This window comes from Labrus mixtus, chromosome 9 (assembly GCF_963584025.1).
Source record: "Labrus mixtus chromosome 9, fLabMix1.1, whole genome shotgun sequence".
NCBI classification, from domain to species: Eukaryota; Metazoa; Chordata; class Actinopteri; order Labriformes; family Labridae; genus Labrus; species Labrus mixtus.
The window spans coordinates 18,045,205-18,065,347 of record NC_083620.1 but is presented as its reverse complement, the minus strand read 5'-3'; the positions used below and the strand labels follow the sequence as shown (position 1 = coordinate 18,065,347).

The 20,143-nt window shown below is 42.0% G+C and overlaps 1 protein-coding gene across 2 annotated transcripts; it reads right to left on the bottom strand.

Moving 5' to 3' along the window:
• Window positions 1-3,424: 3,424 nt before the first annotated feature.
• Window positions 3,425-20,045, bottom strand: kiaa0753 (KIAA0753 ortholog). 2 transcript variants are annotated; one of them, XM_061046642.1, is made up of 18 exons: window positions 19,790-20,045; window positions 19,147-19,440; window positions 18,771-19,050; window positions 18,485-18,594; window positions 18,324-18,386; window positions 17,687-17,908; window positions 17,341-17,518; window positions 16,428-16,630; window positions 16,120-16,250; window positions 15,342-15,476; window positions 14,747-14,836; window positions 13,225-13,312; window positions 12,934-13,005; window positions 12,643-12,813; window positions 12,026-12,107; window positions 11,696-11,816; window positions 5,940-6,170; window positions 3,425-4,302 (listed from the first exon to the last, which is right to left on the bottom strand). In XM_061046642.1, the coding sequence occupies exons 1-18, from the start codon at window positions 19,802-19,804 to the stop codon at window positions 4,149-4,151; spliced, it is 2,640 nt and encodes an 879-aa protein (XP_060902625.1). In that variant the 5' UTR covers window positions 19,805-20,045; the 3' UTR covers window positions 3,425-4,148. The 2 variants fall into 2 exon arrangements, with proteins under 2 accessions (XP_060902625.1, XP_060902624.1); XM_061046641.1 differs by having other exon boundaries at window positions 3,426-4,302; window positions 16,428-16,633.
• Between the last annotated feature and the right edge of the window lie 98 nt (window positions 20,046-20,143).

The following is a 20,143-nucleotide window of genomic DNA, read 5'->3' as shown; positions in this document are numbered from 1 at the left end:
GAGGAAATAGAGAAGACGAGGTAGAAAGATAAAGAGCAGACAATAAATCACTGGGGTGGAAGCTCCCATGCCTGTCAAGCCTCCATCACTGGAGCAGCATGTCACCTATAGGCCGTGAAGGGGCAGTCATCAGGGTAGAACAGAATATCTTCTGGGCTCTGACAATCTGCATCTCAAAATAAACCCTCTTTAAAATAAAGATCACTGACTTTCTTTCTAGGGATATCAGACAACAACAAGCCATATGATCATGGTCCCTCGGCTCTAAATCCTCTAAATCCAGTCATGCGATCTGCTCTAATCTTCCAGATGCTTTACCCAACGGGTTCTCCAGTTACTTTTTTTAAGCTTAACTTAACCCTCTCTACAGCAATGCTTGACCTAAATTGCTGCAAAATGGGTTGCCCCTTGAGCACTTCTTGTACACAATACACACAACAGGGTGTGAAGTGGACATTTTGACCACATGAGGTCACAGCGACCCAGGAGGATTGTCTTATTGGCTGAGGCTTCATTTGCAGCCGTGTCCACACAAATGGATATTACTGGCAGAGGAAAATGCCTTTGGCCGAACCATCGCTTTGGAATCCATGATTTTGGCATGCCACATTACCAAACTCAAGCAGGAATACATGCATGTCATTTGGATTTATCTTGAAATTAAATGACAAAACACTTTTAGAGCGCCTTGTCCAGCTAAGAAAAACTAATAGTGAAAAGGCCTTAAGGCCAGGGAGCCAGCGAGACAGATTGCCCTGATTACAGCAAATGGCTGCACTGACTGGACCCAAGCAGAATAAAAGGCTAATTGAATTTAATGAATGTCTTTTGTTAGGCGAATTCTCTCAATGCAAGGACATACCATACCTCAAATTGTAAAACACTTCCACATCAGAAAAGACACATAGACAACAAAAAGCAATGAAAAGAAAAAAGTTAAATAAAGCATACACATTTGGATGATTAAAGTGCAGCTCAATAATGGTAGCTTTAGATTCTGACATAGAGTATAGAGCACACTGCTAGATGACATAACACTCTTGGAAGATGAAGGCAAGACCCCTTTCAGCAATGTACGCTGTCCTGGGAGCCATAAAGGAGTCACAAATATCACACTACAATATGTGGCAGTCAGCAAACTAGGATTCCATACCTGAGGTGCAGATGTGTTGCTGTTCCCTGAGAAAACAATTCAGCGCCTTTGTTGGTGGAACTGCAAAATCAGCAACTTCGATGAGTCAATTGCAGCATTGGGAATTGGATTTGGGGCAGTAAGGAATTAAGTGTCAATGGAATGTTGTGGATTCCATCCTTCAGAATTAAAAGAGGAAAGGTAATCGTGAATCTTTCCAAGAACAGCTTTGTAAAAGAAGATATACCAATGACCGAGCTGGTGTGCACTAAAATCAGTCCAGTTGACTTTAGACAAAGTACCATTATGAGTAAGGAATCCACATTTTGGGAGAAAATCTCTGCAACATGATCAACTGTCCAGCTTTATAAGACTCTAAGCAGAGGCATCATGTACAATACATCACCATAATCAAGGACAGGTAGAGAGGTGGACTCTGCTAGTTTCTTTTCGACATTAAGGAGAATCAGGACTTATTTCTGTAATAAAACCCCAATGAGACCTTCAGCTTTTTCCTTCATCACGTTCAGAAGTGACGATGATATGCTGGTAAGATTTTTTAATAATGAGGAAATGTAAAATGCATGCTGGCCTCGGGGGAAGCTGTTGCCTTGAGCTGCACTTTGCATATTTTCACGTGAACCTTTTGCATTTTCCATATTAACATCTCAAATATCTTTAAAGTTTAATATACATATGTGTCCTTTAACATGAAGCCAACTAATTGAATTTTAAATAGAGGGAGGGAAGTATGTTACATAACTTTTATCTTGGTCAGATTACATGTTTCCTCGATTTGGGTGTAACGTTCCGGGCCAGAGATCAGATACGCTTCTTCTCTTTTTTTTTAAAGTTGAAAAACCATGAATTTTCCACATTACTCTGTGGTATCCCCCTTGCTTCAGAATCAAATTTGCTGTGAGGTTGATAGATTTGATCTTTCAGTCTCATAATCCATCATAATGAATCTTTTTTTCCCCCAACGTTACAACTTGCAGACAACTCTGAGACCATAAATCAACCCAGCAATGAACAGCTATGGTTTGATTATTGATGCAACCAGTCAAGAAATTCCAAAGTGTTTTATGAGAACAGCGAACAAAGCATCAAAATCATTGGACTAGAAGGGACCTGCACAGGGATATGCTCCGTGTAAAATGCTAGTATTTCCATGACAGGTGTCTCAGCAGAAATCCTCTAGAACCTGAGCAACCTGAGAAAGAAATCAAAACATGTCACCATCCATCAGGTTTAGTACTTTGCATCACCAGAAAATGTTTCAAGAGCTACTCAAATGCATCAACGCAGCCTTTATTTACCTGAACTTTAAGTGGCCCCTTTAGTGCAGCATGAATATATTGCAGTCTACGTCCTCTCTAGTTCTGAAATTAGCTCTGATAATGAGTCAGCACTGGCTGGTGGCAAGGTCGACCCTCCTGGAACCATAAGAATTAATTATAATATGCAAAACTGTTCTGGACCCGATCTGTGTACAGAAACATCTGGTTGTGCATGTTCATGATTAGATTAAATCTAGGCATAGTGATCATAAAAATGCATATTTTGGCATTACTACAGTTGGATTTGCATAAAGAAATGTCAAAACAGAGGACTGATTTCCCAGCTCTGTGGTTTGCTGACAACACAGTTTCACATTCAAACTCTTGAGTGGTGCCTGCTGAGAAGGCAGAAAAGAAAATAAAGAAGGCTTTGTCTTTCAAATGACACATTTGGCAGACATAGTTGAAATTTCTGAACCATAACAATTCATATTAATTAGAAATCAACCCCTGAAATTAAGAGCTTCATGTCTATCACCCACCCATGTTGGAACAGCCTCAGTTCTTTTACGTGTGTGTGTGTGTGTGTGTGTGTAAAGATGACAACACTAACCCACTTGCCTTATGCTGACTGATTTCTATCTGTCCTTCATAGAAAGGAAGAAATTTGCTCGGAGCTTGCGCCTGTGAAAGGCAGGATGTGTGCTGACACCCACACAGAAACCCAGCCTGTGAGCAAAAAAAATAGGGGGAGCTGATTCAGTGTGAGCTAATTTATTCAGTCACTGTGTATGTCTACTGTCAAAGGCTGGTCCCCACAGGCCAATGCAACATCTGGATGTGTCCTCTCGACTCTGTCCTCACAGCTTTCATGTTACTCTCAAGGGACTTGGCACTTTTTTGGCCTGCCAAGTCTGTCATGTTAATTTTGCATTTAGAGTTGACTTTTTACACTATTATTATTTAGGATTCAGTTGGTCAGAAGCGACACTATATAAACCAGTTTACCAATCTACAACATGTTCACACCTATCAACCTTTCATACATCAAACAGTGAGGGATAACAAGCCTTTTTGCTGTGTTTAGACCCCTTTATTAGACATGAAAGCAAAAGAGGATAACCCATTAGTCACAATAGATTTAACACATGATGCTCTCGACTGCCTATGTAATTTATTTGCGACTGTATGCAATTAATGTATTTCCATATTCCAACGTGAAAATAGAAAGTGCAAGTAATCCTCGGGGAGATTTAAACCAAGTGCAACAGGAGGGCGGTAATCTTATAATCCTCTGTGATGTCGTAATGGTCTCTCCAAGCTTATCTAAACTAAACTAACTTTCCCCTGTGGAATTCAATCACAGCTACAGATGGACCACAAAGGGTAACATGACTCACGCTCCCTGAGCAATTCAACTATCTTTGTCTGGTGCATCCTTATTACAAAGTATCTGTAAACCTAATTAAATAAAGTCATATCCATATGATATGAAAGCAATGATCTATGACCAATTTCTTAATGTCAAAAATAATAAAAAGGCTCCCCACTAAATGAAATATCTGCCTCAAAAACAGCAAATAATCATAGCCCTTATTTGAATTTTTTCAACTTGATATTCAAATCCTCAAATCCTTTTTTTGCTGAATGTCAGAAAATTCAGATTTTCAACAAATAAATATGTTTTGGATATAGTTCATAAAAAACCTCTATCTCAGCCACTGTGCTGTAGCTTCCTATTGGCTAATCAGAGCCGCAGCAGTAGCAGGAGGTGACTGGACTGGCTGGAGAAACTCTGAGGTGAAGACGGCCTCTGCGTAGTCCTCCACGACGTCCTGAAACTCTGCAGCCACGTCAGCCAGAGCCTCCGACAGCAGCTCATCTGCCAGGCTGCAGAACACGACAAAACAGAAAGACTCAAGTTTAAAACAGAGCTGGAGAATTAAAGTCCAGCACGTGACAAACCACACAATGAGACAAAGTGAGCATGAATAAACAAATTACTGGTTCATAAAAACTGAAAGACAGTGTCTTTGTATAATGTTCCCTGACCTACCTGTTGTTTTTTAATTGTTTATGCAAATAGAAGTGGGACTTGACCTTTTAAAATGAGTGGCTGACAATGTTAAAAGAAAATGACACAGCACTGGCTAAGGAATAAAAAAAATATAAATCCATGTGACATTATTTTCAAAAACTGCAGAAGCTATGATTGAAGCAGATTTTATCCTCAGCAGCATGTCTGACTTTCAGAGCTTGACATGAAAAACTAAAATATGCGCTTCGCCTTCAAAGGCGTAAAATGAATGAAAATAACTCAAAAAGACTGGTGGGCTGGGAGCGGCACCGAGCTAAATTTCCGTGTTTTGATCATTATCTAGGTCAACACACACATACACAAAGGCAGGGGCATAGGGGAAGAGTGAGCGCGGCGTTCTCGTTTGGACCACCCTTGTTAAGCCCCCCAACACCTTGAGTCATTGGGTGCAACTAAACAATGAGAAATTTTGTGTTGTTGAACGGCCTGTTCTTTTTTGTGTGAATACTGGAACACTCTGAACCAGAGTGAAGAAGCAACCATTAGGGAACGGATTGGGAACAACCATTGGGGAATTTTAATAACACTAATGTGCTAAAAGCCACGCTAACGCTACCAAATGACACTTCATATTCTGTGTGATTAATGCTCCAAATACAATGACATCCCACCGTAAAAACCAAATTATCAATCCTAGCATGCGCGAGTAATTGTGCAGCACAAGCTTGGTATTAATGTGTGAATATGAAGCATAAGTTCCTCCAACCACTGAATAATTACTGTTCGCTGTTTTGCCTTGCGTTTCCATATTCATCTGTCCACCACAGACAGCATACACAAATTAAAGAACTTCAAAGGGAGTCTACCACAGCTTGATGCATGCATGTTTTCTGTGTTTTCATAAAGTTTTGCTACTTTGTAATCAGTCTCTTGGCAGAGTGAGATCATCTATGATGGTGTGACTCCTCTGCAACACTAGGCTGCTCATTAGCATCTCATCACACAGGAAGGTTTCTGCACCGTGCCAGAAAAGCAGGGGGAGTACCTGCCTATATGTGCGTGCCTATGTTCCCTCTCTGCCTGCACAAACCACTGAGATAATTGGCTGGCTTCTCCTCACACAATATTGTAATTGTCCTCCAAACTAAAGTGCAGACCCAACATTTTGGTGTACTTGGGATGCCATGCTTGGGGCAGAATTTGTCATTGTTTTCTGAATTGAACTGAACCTTATTGAGCTGTTCACACTCCAACACGTCTCTTTGCAGAGAAAGGAGTCTGAAACGTATGTATCAAACAGATGTAGTATATTTAGAGTTTGAGAGGGAGTCTTCTGCATTGCAGCAACTTAAGGATTCTGTTAGGTATGTAAATGTATGAGTGGGTGGGAAGAAGAAAGGCAAACACCAGAAATGCATCATCTTAGCATTTTTATCTCTGTCTTACGACAGATTCTGTGAAGCAGACCTTAATTAACCTTAATTGTTACCTGTCTGCGATGGCCCAGGGGTTGAAGCTGCCGACATTCTCGTGTGCCACTACACGCAGGTAGGCCTCATAGTCTTCCCTGTATCTCCGGATGTTTCCCAGCATGCCGCCTGGCACAGAGATAAAAGTCCCTCGGCTCCGCTCCGCTGGGCCCGGGAGGAACACGTTGCTGTGTGTGGGCCGCTGCTCATCTTGGGACGCCTCCTCCGCCAGGCTGCTCTCAGAGAGAATGCTGTTTGTGAAGAAACACAAGAGGAGGCTTATGTTCTACGACACCTTTTTATTACCTTGACGCCTCACACTGTATGAAGTGGGTAAAGGGCCTCTGAGTGCTGCGTCTGTGGAGAGGAGTTTATTGACATGGGGGAGCCAGCATGGAGTGCAGCGCTGTGATTGACCAGAAACCCTCGTTGCTCTTGATATGCGGCCGAGGATGATGAATTTAGGAGAGGTGTCGGAGTGAGCCGGGGCTCAGCTGGGCATTGCCGTGGTCTGACTTTATAATCCTCTCTGCTCGGACAAATCAGCCTGGCTCCTGCGGCGGCACTCTTGGTGCTATATTTAGTGTTGCAGTGGCTACAGAAGCAAAGTGCCTCTCTATTGTGCTCGCCGGCCTCAGCTGAACTGGTTTCTGTTTTGACTGTGGCGGCTGCAAGCTGTGGGGTGGCCATCAATATCAAAGTGCCAGCACAGTCAGCTCTGCTTCCAGTCCCAAAATGGGTCGATTTTGCTGTCTGATGATGAGCATCGGAGGACAAACAAGGTTGAAAGCAACAAATACAGCATCCTGAAAATTCCCTTCATCATAAAGTCAGAACAGCACCCATGCTTTCTGAGCAGCCTATCAACAAACACCATTCAGACATTGTCTCAAAATTATTCTCCAAGGGCAAGATAATTCTGTGGAAAAGTATCCAAGCTGTTCCCACTAATTGTCAATGGAGAATTAATTTCTCTATTTTGCCTTTAAGAGCTCAATTAGAGGACAAAAGGATAAGAAGCAACTGTATATGATGGCTGTCACGAATCCTGTGTTTTCTGTGTGGGCTGTGATGGACAGGGAAGCACAAATGAGACGACTGAATCACTAAAAAAAAAAATCCTCTTCCCATCATATTCGCCCACCCACTGTGCAACTTGGCCTTCACAATACATACGCAGACTCAAGCAGATGAACAGCACTGGCAGAATAAACATCAAGTGACTTTGAAGATCACAATCAGTGGTCTTCTTCTTTTGCTCTAAACACTCTGGCTATGTGTCGCCAGGAAAGAAGAGAACTTGGCAAAGGACTAGGCCATACAGTAAATCAAAAGGGACACAGTCGCTGTTAAAGCTGAGCTGGACAGGGAGGAAAGAAGCGCAGAGATTGTCCGGCGTGACTCAGGCAAGATTCACAAAGACCCTAGTGAGATCAATGGTGGAAGAAACAGAGGGAGCATGGACCAGTTGGAGTAAACTCATAGATTGATGCATCTCATTTAAGTAATGCTGGATTCTTTGATATCCCAACACAGCTCCTGGCTTGTTTGAAATGCTGCTTCCATTAAATAAAAAGGGGGCAGGCGGAGTGAAAGAGCAGATAAGAAAACAATACATGAAAGGTTGAGAATATTGCTGAGTGGGCCTTTCATCTTTTCATTGATGTGTTTGACCTGCTGATGGAACTGCAGGGCCGGAATTAGCCGAGCGGGCACGCAGTCAGGGTCCGTGTCTGAGCTCCTCACCATGGATACATAAATCTTATCTGCCGCTCCGCTGATGTTTCCAAAGATCAAATCTCTCACCTCATTGTCTCAGCGGCCGCCTGATAGCACTCAGGCGAGCACAAAGGCAGCCAGGGTGAAGAATAACGGATGCTGTTTTGGAAATAGATAATGGAAGTGTTAAGATATTGGCGTTATGTCAACGACCACCTTCTAACAAATACTTTACCAAAGGCCTCTTCAGTTAGATCCTGAGGTACCATAACAGCAGAGACTCAAAAGAACTGCCTGAACATATTACAGTTATGAAAATGTAACTCCCTCTTCCTCTGCTCTGTGCCTTTCTTACAACACCTGAATGAAAAACATCTGGATTGCCTTAACCAGAAACAAACTGCCAGTGCCCTAGTTAGTGCAAACAATACAATCAAAGAAAGCTCTGGAGATTAGCAGAGTTAGAAATGTCTAATAATACGTAAGCTGTCACTGTCTTCTTCCTTTGTGAGTTTCTTCTGTGTAGGTGTCGCACATGACTGTGCGCATGACACTGTTTTCCTTCTAATGGCACAGACTGTGTCTCTCTGGGCCGACAAAATCGATCAATCAAGACAGAGACAACACATATGATGATGAGCTCTTCACATGTTCAGCTGTTACAAACCACACAAATGAAAACCTCTCTCTATTCTGTCACGCTGAATGCTAGAGGAGTGAACACAGGGACAGGCTTTAACACAGTCCAAACATTTTCACTCCAACTGCTTTGTAAAGGCTCCACAGGGAAATGCTCATTAAATCAGATCTAGCGAGTAAAAGGAGAGCCGAATGTTATTAATGGAATCAATAGTTCTCCATTCTCTGCTGTGTGCTGATCACTACACCAGAATATTGATTGTCTGGACTTCCAGCATAGGCACAGTACAGTACAATGGCTGCCGTATTGAATCACAAGTGGGATCAAAGTGGGAGTAAAATGGGAGTTAATATTTGTCATTATCAGGAAAATTATAAGTCTTTGACATTAGGGTTAGGAATATTTTGTAGAACACAGATCCCTGAAAACAGAATGTTAGACTTCAACACACCAACACAATCAAACTCAAATAACCTGGCTGGTATAATGTGGTTCATGTGTACTATATTTTTTAGAGCCCGACTGATAAATCTGCCAGCCGATAATCTCGGCAGATATCATCATATCAACTGACTATCGGTATCGGCTAATTTTATCTCTGATATGCGCCGATATTACTAGATTTATTCACCAGTCGAATAGTATTTCATTTGAGTTTGATTGTAGTTCTCTTTCACCAGCAGAGGGCGCTATATGGATTACAACAAGCTTTATCACTCTCCAGAGTGGCAAGCGTACATGAGCACAGTTACTTTCCTTTTGAGTGACCATCTTGTCTTCAATACATATCTTTTTGATAACTGCATTTTAGGGATCAACACAATAAATGTGTATATCTGTATCTGTATCGTTCAGTCTCTACAGATCAAAGATAGATCTAAAAAAGATATCGGCCATTATCAGATTTTTTATCTCTCTAATATCAATATCAGTATCGGCCCCAAAAATCTCACATGGGTCGGGCCTTAATATCCTTTTTTGTTTTGTTTTCAGTAATTTTGCTTTGCAGATACAGGCTGTTGTTCTGTGTAACCCTGCTTTACCTCACTTCCTCTCCTCTGTTGTTTGTTATAAAATGTGTCACCTGGTTCGTTTTAGCCGGCAGCACAGGCAGCCCACTCATCTCCTTCTCCTACCGCTCAAGTCAGCTTGCAAAGCAACTTCTTGGCCCCAAAAGACAGCTCTACTTAACAATGTGCCTAATCAACACAATTCCTCTTTCTATCGCTCACCCAATGACTCCCTAAGTCTAACTTTATTACTTCTAAAAAAGGACTAAACGCTGTGGGGGGGAACAAGCTGTTGTCTGTGTACAGCACTTTCTGCATGCACTTTGTTGTACACACACAAAAAAGTCAACCATGAAGAAATATAGCATATTTGTAAAAAGTCATTCTGTTGGTAGAACATCACACTCTCTGTAACAAGTGCTCATTTTATTGGCAGAAGCTTTATTGTTTCCTCTTTTGATACATAAATATAGATTTGTGCCAGCACAGAAATCTCACAGCGCCCCTTAGGTTTTTGAATTTGGCTGTGGGAATTTGAATTAAATATGAAAATCAAGACTATTTATCCAAACAAAAGCACTTAATCGTCCAAGCCGTGGGAATTAATTGGTTTGGTCCCCATTGAGTGTGTGGAAACGGGGCGAGTAATGTGGACGATGTATTCAAATCGATGGTAATTATTTTTCAAAATGATAACGAGGTTCAATTACTGCATGCCAAGCAGTCTTGGAGCCACAAAGATGTGATGCAGGAGCATTTCATAGACACAACGCTCATCAATACAAACAAAGTTGAGCTGGCACTTTGTGGGGCCTAATGGAGAAGAGATTCTCTGACGCCATGATGATGTGTGAGTCAGCTGACAGCAAAAGCTACACGCTTTCCATCGATGATTCATATGTACGTATGATTAGTATGCAGATCAATGTTCCAACAGAAACTGACAGTCATTACTCCAACTGTTACCAAGATGTCTTAAATGTTCCCATTAAAAACATCCACCAAAAGATTAACTTTAGAGAGAGTGCATATCAATCACTTCCTGTGAAAAGCCGGCTTGTGCTGAAATACTGAGCTGATTCATCCATCAATGTCTTTCTGATTTAATCTCAATAAACCTGTTTTTTTTAATGCAATATGATAACACACAACCCTCAGACTTGTATAAACTTGTTTCCTTTCTTTATTTGTAACTCGAGAATTAAATTCTTAAGACTTGTTCAGGGCTTCATGTCTTCTACGTTTGCATTTCATTAAGGTTAATTTGCAATCAAACTTTTTTGAACTGGTGTCAGAAAATCCTAACAGTATCTCCTGTGATTCACTGTGTACAAAACAAGAACAGAAAAAGGGCTCCAGCAGGGTGCCAGTACTTTTTAAAAAGGCACCGTAATGAAGATTGAGGATAAAGTGCTGCAGGCAGCTCTGTCTCTGCTTAATGCCAAAGTGATTCAGGGAGTTTCACAACAACTGAGCTGGCAGTTCTCAAAATGACTTCTCTTTAGAGAGCTGCAAGGCTGGACACCTTTGAAGCAAGAAATAAGTCTTAGAAAAACACAACACCTCCTCTGAAAAATCTAGACACTAAACCTGCGCCTGTGCTATGTCTGCCAAAAGAAATAGAGCTATTACTTGATGGAAGGAGAGTATTAGATGAGTCAGAGTCGATCTCGGGGCAAAGTTTCCATTGAGGGAACTGAACCTGAGGCACTCCAAGTCTGACAGACTTTAATTTGCTAATGGTGCAGCATGAATTTATCAGAAGCAGCATCCTGCTGGCTTGACTGTGTCAACAATTTCTAGTCCTTCCGCTCTCTTTCCTCCTTTTTCTAAGTTCCTTGTTAATTGAAGCACAGAGCAGCTGCAGCCAAAGCCCTGGGCAGCATAGGAGCTCTCAGAGGAGTCACTGCCAGAGTCAGGAATAGACTCAGCCCTGGGTACGGTAGCCACCAAGTGGCTTTTGTGGGATGGGTAAGGCCTCCCAGTGGGAAAGTGTTTATGGGGCAAGCGACACGTGATGTGGAAAGAAACACTGCATCTTTGAATAAACATTAAGCACTGCACTTTTTACGAGTCTAGGGGCCTAATTAAAACAACGACTGACTTACTGGGGTTAATGCTAATGTTGTTCTTATATACTACAGGGAGTCTTTAACTGTGGTACATTTATTCTCCTGTAAAAAAAAACATGTACAAAATCTGACCTAGAAATACAAAAGTAATGAAAAACTTGGGAATAAATTATGTAGCTCAAAACCTCATACTGCAACCCAAGTTATAATCTGGGAGCACTCCAAAATGTCCTACTGCATAAAACATCAAGGAGGGACATCCAGCAGGAAACGATGAGTAACAGAAATGATTTAAGTGTCAACAAAGGCGAAGGCAAATTACATAGTTAACTCACCCAGTCTCCACCGGTCTCTCTAGGACAATATCAGCTGCAGAGCTCTGAATCAGCACTGGCCTTGTGAGCCTAATAGGCTGAGGAGAGGCTGGCCTGGAGCCCGGAGCATGACACTGGGGTCCTGGGAAAAAACAGAGAGAGAAAAGAGTGTGTCAAGAGAGATGGGGTGAGGCAGGGGCCAAACAGATAGACAAGAGATGATTAAGACTGGTAACTATACAGTATGCCTATTCTTGTCTGTTGCAGCGCTGTCTCCACCTACAGGAGACATCTGGGAAGTCATCTCTGTATTGCAGTGTTGAAGGATGAACAGGAGTGTGTTTGTGTTACCTGGCGCTCCTGGTACATCCCAGTAAAGAGGGTCTGAATAGCTGATGGTAGCAAACCGTCTCCTAACTTCCTCTTGATCTCTCTGTTCACAAACACGCACACACACACACACACACACACACACACACACACACACACACACACACACACACACACACACACACACACACACACACACACACACACACACACACACACACACACACACACACACACACACACACACACACACACACACACACACACACACACACACACACACACACACACACACACACACACACACACACACACACACACACACACACACACACACACACACACACACACACACACACACACACACACACACACACACACACACACACACACACACACACACACACACACACACACACACACACACACACACACACACACACACACAAACACATATTTCATAAACATGTTGTCCACATGCCATGACAGATCATCATGATCAAGACTAGACACTGCATCAGTAAACATCACAGGATCAAAGCTTTCAAAGCAGTCTGAGTAAAATAACAAACCAATGACTAGTGACCTTTCAGGTTCCAGACTGACCTTTCATTGGCAGACCTGTCTGCTGCTCTCACCTGTATCTCCTCCATCCGAAGTAGCATGCTCTCCAGGGTGGGGGCCTGCAGCCTACACTGGGCCGCGTCCTCCAACTGTCTGTCTGTCTGAGCCGCCCACGCTGCCCGCGCAGTGTCCTCCAACAGATCCTCCAGCAGGGCCTGGCTCAGCTGCTCCGCACTCTCTGCTGCCTTTGGAAAAAAGGAACCACATAAAAAAAAACAACAACACAGAAAAGATGATAAAATTGTTCCATTTAGTTGAGTTCTTTTTGAATAATGGCCTCCGCATTTTAAATGCATCCAGCTTACCCGCTCTGCAGCCTGATCAGACAGCCTATTCCTCAGCGAGGGGCTGATTCGGTTACTGGACTCACTGATCCTCTGAGGAAAACAGACAAAAGCAAACATGATTTACGCCCTCTGTATCCTAAAAAAAAAAAAAGAAAGTACCGGTAGATACTCAGAGACATAATTTACTCTACTGCGCTAAATCAGAAAATGAATACATGCTCTATGTCACAGATTTAAAGTATTGATCGTTTCCCTTTGTTTCACTTAGAGGGAAGGGAAAATAAGTTCCGGTAGTGTCAGATCCCCTACCTGAGCTTTATCCAGAAGCGGCTGAATTCTCTCTCTGGCCTGCTGCTCGGCTCGCTCAGCCCACTGAGATGGTGAGACAACTTCTGACCTGTACATCAAAACACACCCACACTGCAAGCTGTCAAAGAAGAAGTTGTGAGGCTGAATAGCTTCCAGATACGAAAATGAGCGAGTCCCCAAAAAACACGATCAAAGCAGTGTACTGAGAAAGTCCTGGGCTTTCATGGGTGAAACTCATTTAGAGCAACCTTCTCCAGGCCCCAAAACACAACTACATATGCAGACTGATTTCATTTTACGACAAATGTTTTCCATCCTTAAAAAGCCAAGTCCTGTATTAAATATTCAAATACTGCTCATCACAAGAATTTACACTACACCGTGTAAATGCAGCCTCATCCTGTCCTCTGATATACACGGCAGGAAATGTTTCCATCAGCTGTAGCTTTGTGTTTGAGGAAGAAGCATGAAGGGCAAACCTGCATATTGCTGTAATGTAATCACAGCTTTATGGGTTATGTTGCTAGCTTTACTATCCAATCACTACTTCCAAAAATGTAAATGGATATAAAGGAACATATGCCCCCTTGCTGGCGGGAATATTGCCGCAATAACAACCTTCATTATTTTCTGTTCTATTACTCGGAGGTAATTATACCAATGTTGAAGTTGACAATTTAACTGTTTATTTAATTGTGAGGCCTGGTGCTTTGAGCAGTACGGAAGATCGCTGTGTGGTATATTGCCTTGGGTTGGCAGATTGATCCATACTTTTTTTTTCCATCACTGGTGGCCAAATAATCCTTTATTTATTTCTAAAGGTAGTGTTGTAGTACAACAAAATTGGTCTTTGTTTCAAGACCGGTCTCAAGACCACTTTTTGAAGGTATCGTCTCGGAATCGAAAGCATTTTTACTCAGCCTCGTCTCGGTCTCAGACTGGGCGGATTCTGGATTTTAAAACCAAGAACAGTCAAGACCACCACTGACAGGCATCATTACTGTGATTGGAAAGAAAATGCCCCTTTCTAAAAGAACAAATAACTTAAACCTTCCCAGTTTTAAAGACTCAGTGAGTGCCCGCTGCACACAAGATGATGATCTTCATTGATAGTTATGGTCTTGTTCTTGTCTCGATATCGCCCTGCCTTGGTCTTAATCTTGACTCTGTCTCGATCCCTAAATGTCTTGGTCTCGTCTCGATCTCGGAGTATCCTGCTCTTGGGAATGTCTTGGTCTCTGTTAGTGTGGTCTTGACTACACTAGATATAGGAGACATATTAGCTTGGATTATCATGACGTCTATGCAGTAGTAGTAGGAGTGTATTTTTGATAGCATTTTGTAGAAATTGTACGGGCTTGAACTAGATAGATAGATAGATAGATAGATAGATAGATACTTTATTGATCCCGAGGGAAATTCAAACTATTCTTAAAAGTAAGCTTTGACCTTGTAATCTTAAGCTTGTACCCCCCTCAGATACTTCAAGTATGCTTACACTGTAATGATATTTCTACCAAACCTTAATGTCTGAATGCGGTCGGCCTCCTCTTTGCTTAGCTGGTTGAGCTCTCTCAGTCTCTGCATGGTCATCTTATCTAACCAGGCTTTCCTGTACAAAGACAGTAATCATCAGATGAAGCAAAATGAAAACCTCAATTAAGCAGTTCACATAAATAACCCATAATCCTCATCTCTTCACCCAGGCTGCTAGTCTCTGATTAATTGCAAAGCACAACTGTAGTAATTAATATTTGATAAAACTGGTGTGGAGTACTGAATCAATGACGTGCGTATTGGCAGTGAACAGGCAAAGCTATGAATCACTCAAAGAGAAATGGCCTCAATCAAGCAGGCAGCTGGGTTAATTTACTGGAAAGAATTAACTTTGAATTAGAATCAAACTGTTGCCGAAGGCTCTCAGCGAGTGGGGCCTGACCCAGAGATTAAAAATACCTCACTGAATACAGAGAGTTATGTTACTTTTCCCAATAGCTCATCTAATTTAAATTTTGCAGGACAGATTTCAAAACCAATTAAATAAGAAGACACAACAGTTTCAATGTTATGATAGAAGCGTTTAGAATCTGGCTAAAGGTTGCACGTTAGACCTTCACCTTAATGCTTCGTTTTGAGCGTGTGTTTCCGTTTCCGAGCTAAAACCAACAGCCACCTTCTGCTTCGGAGGGCTCAGTGACGGCTTCAAGGGAGAGAAGAGACAGCGAGGCTCTGGTCTTCTCCTTGGAGGGGATCTGTTGAAATAACAGCAGAAAGGAGGGGGAAAGGAGCATGACACACAGGCAAAATACTGTACAAAGACTTTAGTGTAATGAGGAAAGTTAGAGGTGCTGAGTAGAAGTTATAGTGAAATCAGAGAAAGCCAATTAAGACAAGGAACTTGCAATATCGCAATTTTGTCAATTTCTTTGACATTTCTCACTTACGCATATGAGCCTAAAAAAAGACCTGATACATTTCAACCCGTGTCTTTGCTTTTTATCATCCAGTTAACTTGGAATGTGTTTGTTTTTCTTTTTTCTGCTTTACTGTCCCACTTTACTGAATCTATATTCATTATAGATTGTCTTTGGATCACTGTGAATGTAAGCCAGTGTCAGTCAAGCATGTTGATGAATACAACTCACATCCACCTCCATGCTGAAAAATAAACAACTTCACAGATTTTTCTCTCCTGGCACTGATTCACGTGTAGGTGTTTAAAGTTTTTTGTGTTCAGAACACATTTATTGAAAGAGCATAAATGAGCTGATTCATACAGGCTGAAAACTTTTACCTTGGGATTCAAGTTCCCTACGCCATTAGTACAAAAGTAGGTTAGGCTTTTCAAAAAAAATCGAATGTGTCATCAGCTGTAGAGAGAGATAAAAGGCTCACCGCTGTGGAGGAGGAGAGTGAGGGGATGTAGGTATCCAGGGCACAGAGTGCTCTTTTTGAGGGAGCTGGTTCACTCGCAGCTGAGAGGAGACTGTGGGCAGCTGGAAACCTGCTTCTTTTATCTGATTACGCTGTGACAGAGAAGGGATCAAATTCATGTTTGGACTGTTAACATAATCCTTACATTGTTCGATTTATTAGATTCTGACAAACTGTTAAATACAAATTCATTGAAAAAGATTGCTTCAAAGATAATCTGAAGCATTTCTAGAGTGTTTTAACATCTTCATCTGAGCATTCCTTCATACCTTGTTTATAATGTCAGCCTTGTTCCTATCAGAGTGTTGGTCCCCTCTTTCTCTGCAGTTCATGTTTGTCTGAGCTTGTGTTGGCTGCTCTCTCAGCTCCCTCTGTTGTGCGAGTCTCTCTAGGCCAGCCCTGAGTAACTCTCTCCTGTTTATAAGCTGCTGATGAGACGCTGTTCTAGGCTTCTGCAAGGCCCTTCTCCTTCCTACTGGAAAACATGTAAGCATTTCATTTTGTTTAGATCTTAGTTTCTTATTTTTATTGAAATACAATTGAATAATTGATACTGTCAATCACTTTTACACACATAAATCTGTTCAGAAGCTGCTCCAACACAACATTGCCAAATAGACAATGAACCAGCACTCTTGACAACCAGCTGGATCCCCACTGGCCTCTTAATAAGTGACACGGGGATCTAAGTACTGCAACAAAAGAGGAGAACTAGCAAGAGCTGAAGCTCATTGTAGGTGTTTGTGTCTCGTCTACCACAGGATGCCTCTCTGCGCAATAGGAGCCAGCAGGAGTCAACCTCTCATAAGACTAAGCAGCAGGGGGCTGAGGGCCACAGTTCTGCACTTCAGAGCCAGTTTTCTATCACTTCGACTTGTCTTCATGGCTCCTTATCAATTTTCAGCCGGGTGCAACCATTTAGGCACAGCAGGAGGTCCATACAACATCATTACAGCAGCCCTAGGTAACCTCCAGATACACAAGAGAGTAAATCAGCTGTCCTTCTTCAAGAGGTGAACATACAGTTTTTTCTCTGTGTGGCTTTAAGGGGCGTTGGGTGCAGGTCTTTGCTTTCCTCCTAAAATACTGCTTGTTCATAGTTCCATATTCACAGATGGATTACAAAAAGGGAAAGGATTTTAAATGTGCTGTTATCTTTTCCATGAAAAATCAAACACTCACCATGGAGACCCCTTTTGGGATTCGGGGGTTTGCACGGTCCTCGAACAGATGAGGTACTTGGACCCTTGGGTGCCCTAATAGGTGACATGCTGTGATGGGGAGACTTCCTGTGTGGAGGACAAGCTTGGGCCTGCTTCTTTTCGAGCATCTCTTGTTTATTGAGGGCAGAATCCAAAACCTTTCGAGGAATTGAGTAGCAAGACATTTAAATGTTAGATCAGATGTGAAATCACATTCACAAAATGATGACTCGGCAATAATTTTTCACAAGCTGTATGATGTGGAATTTTTGCACTTTAAAACAAAAACCATGACAAAGCATTTTATGTGCATACTAATTCCTCACCTCCAGTTTCTGCAGGATGTCGAGGGCCGTCTCAGGCACAGCTGAACCCTGCTCCACCTCAACCTTTGCTGAGCACAAAGAGAGCTGACGAATCAGCTGCCCCAGCTCTCTGTGGTAAGAGGGCAACTTTCCATGAGATAGATCTGAGAGTTGGTGGATAACAGCCTGCAGGGTCCTGAGTGCTCCACGGTGGGCAGCTGCCAGTCTGCTGATTGCTGTGGACTGAAAAATAGAACAGATATTGAAACATCTGACATTTTAAAACAGATATCTTGTTAATGTTGCTTGCCAGTACAGTTCGTGCAAATTTAGGAAAAAGTCTTTCAGCAAAATAAAACCCTTTTAAAAAATAAAACAAAAAATGCGACAGAAACTGTGTCAGTTAAATATCATGGTAATAAGTTTCAGCCTTATCATTAATAGTTTAATGACGGTCTTAGGAACAAGATACTATTACAAGAGAGTCCACAGACCACTTATTGGTGTGTATAGATACATGGTGTGCATGTAGAACATTTGTTTGTTGGGAGATAAGGGGCTAAAAATTTAAATCCACCTATTTCTTTTTAAAATCACAGAGGAAGAAATTGTTGCAGCTCTACATATCAATAAATCTGTGTCTGTGACAAAGTTCTACCTTTTTAGTGTCCCATATGTTCTGGCATCGTAGTTTTACAATATCATCTTGAATCTCTTTTACCTGTAAGACAAAAGTATTGATGATCAGTTTAGATACAAGGCATATTCAAAAGTCAGTGAAGGTTCATTTTCGATGACATTGGATGGAGATTTGATAACCTGCTGTTGGAGAACATAAATCATACGTCCTGATCGAGCTGCCTGCTTCTGTCTGCGCATCTCCAGCTTGTAAAGCTCTTCAGGCTCCAGAGGCTCCTCTACTTTGTCTCCTGTTGTGAAAAAAAATACCTTTAGTCAACAATATCAATCATTGCTCAAGTTTTGTTAAACAAAACTAAAAGGTGTGCTTACACGTTGACTGTTAAAAACAGCTGCCTATGCTATGACTTTACAATATGATCATTTGTTAAACATCAGCCTGATGTAGCGAACCCCCTTTTTTCACCTTTTTGTTTTGGATCACCTCTGTTGGCTAGCTCTTCAACTTTCTGGATATACACCTCCAGCTCATTTTGCAGTTTGTGGATCTCATGGCTTAAAGGAGCCTCTTTGCCTTTTTCCAACTTCCCCGGGTCTCTGGTTGGGGGTGACTGGCCAGCGTGAGGTATGGGAGAAATGGGATGTTTGTGGAACGTGTGCACAGACAGTTTGGCTCCAGGTCGTCCTGCCTTCTGTTTCGGACTGGAGGTCTTCAATTTTGCTTTAGTTGGAGTGGCTGCAAGCTCCTACAGAGAGAGAGAGAGAAAGACTCCCTTTGGTCAATGACTGTACTAAGCAGCAACCATTCCTTAAACATCATACCATTTATCAAGTATGGTTACCTGAAGTAGCTCTACGTCACTTGTGTAAAGAAGGGAGGGCTCCTGAGAGGGTTTTGGAGGGGATTTTGTGAGTGACTTACGGCGCCTTCTCCTCAGATCACGCTTCGCAAGCTGGACTGCAGCGTGCAGCCGCTCCTCAGAGAGGGCAGTGAAGCTGATGGAGCTTCTGGTGCTGTCCATCTTCCCAGACTCCTCTGTCGGCGGCGGCAGCCTTTCGATAATGATGGGGGCTGGTGGGCGCACATGGGTGGCCCGTCGGCCAGTACTTGCAGGGATAGCTTCATTGAACAACAGCTGTGGGTTTTAAAGATATCAGTCAGACATTATGTGACGATACAATTCAAGTTGATGCACAATCTTGCTGCTCACATCACTTTCTCATAAAGTATTATATTCATATGCGTCTTGTTTGTTTGATTATCTAGATCCAAATCAATCAAAAGACCTTCAAGTAATTCTACAAAGAGGTAGTTATTTAAATATCTGACCTTTCTCATGGTTTTACTATTCTGTTGAACTGCATTGATCTTCACAGAGTGATGTTTGTAATATCTCCTCTATTATCTCTCTTATGTTATATACAGCGTATGCGGATGTATCTATAGAAGACATACAAGTCATTATTCACAAATTATCGACGTACCTTTGTTTGCGACATCCCAGTAAAACCACTGGTGAACCTAAAACAACACCCAGTCTCTACCTCGGCATTGTGGGACCACTTTTCAAGAGCTATGCGAATGACTTTTTTAGTAAATATTATAAATTACTGTATGTACAGAGAGAGAGAGGCTCAAAGTACCAGCTGAATTGAAATATAGCTCATGCTTATCTTTTTCAAATTGAATCCTACTTCGGCAACAGTTTGAAACGCCGCCATGACAACAACAAAACGCCAATTGACGGAAGTGCTTCTACCCATTACGGATCGTACGTGAAGTCAAAAATCACCACAAGCGCATTTTTTTATGATATGATATATATATTTTTAGATAAT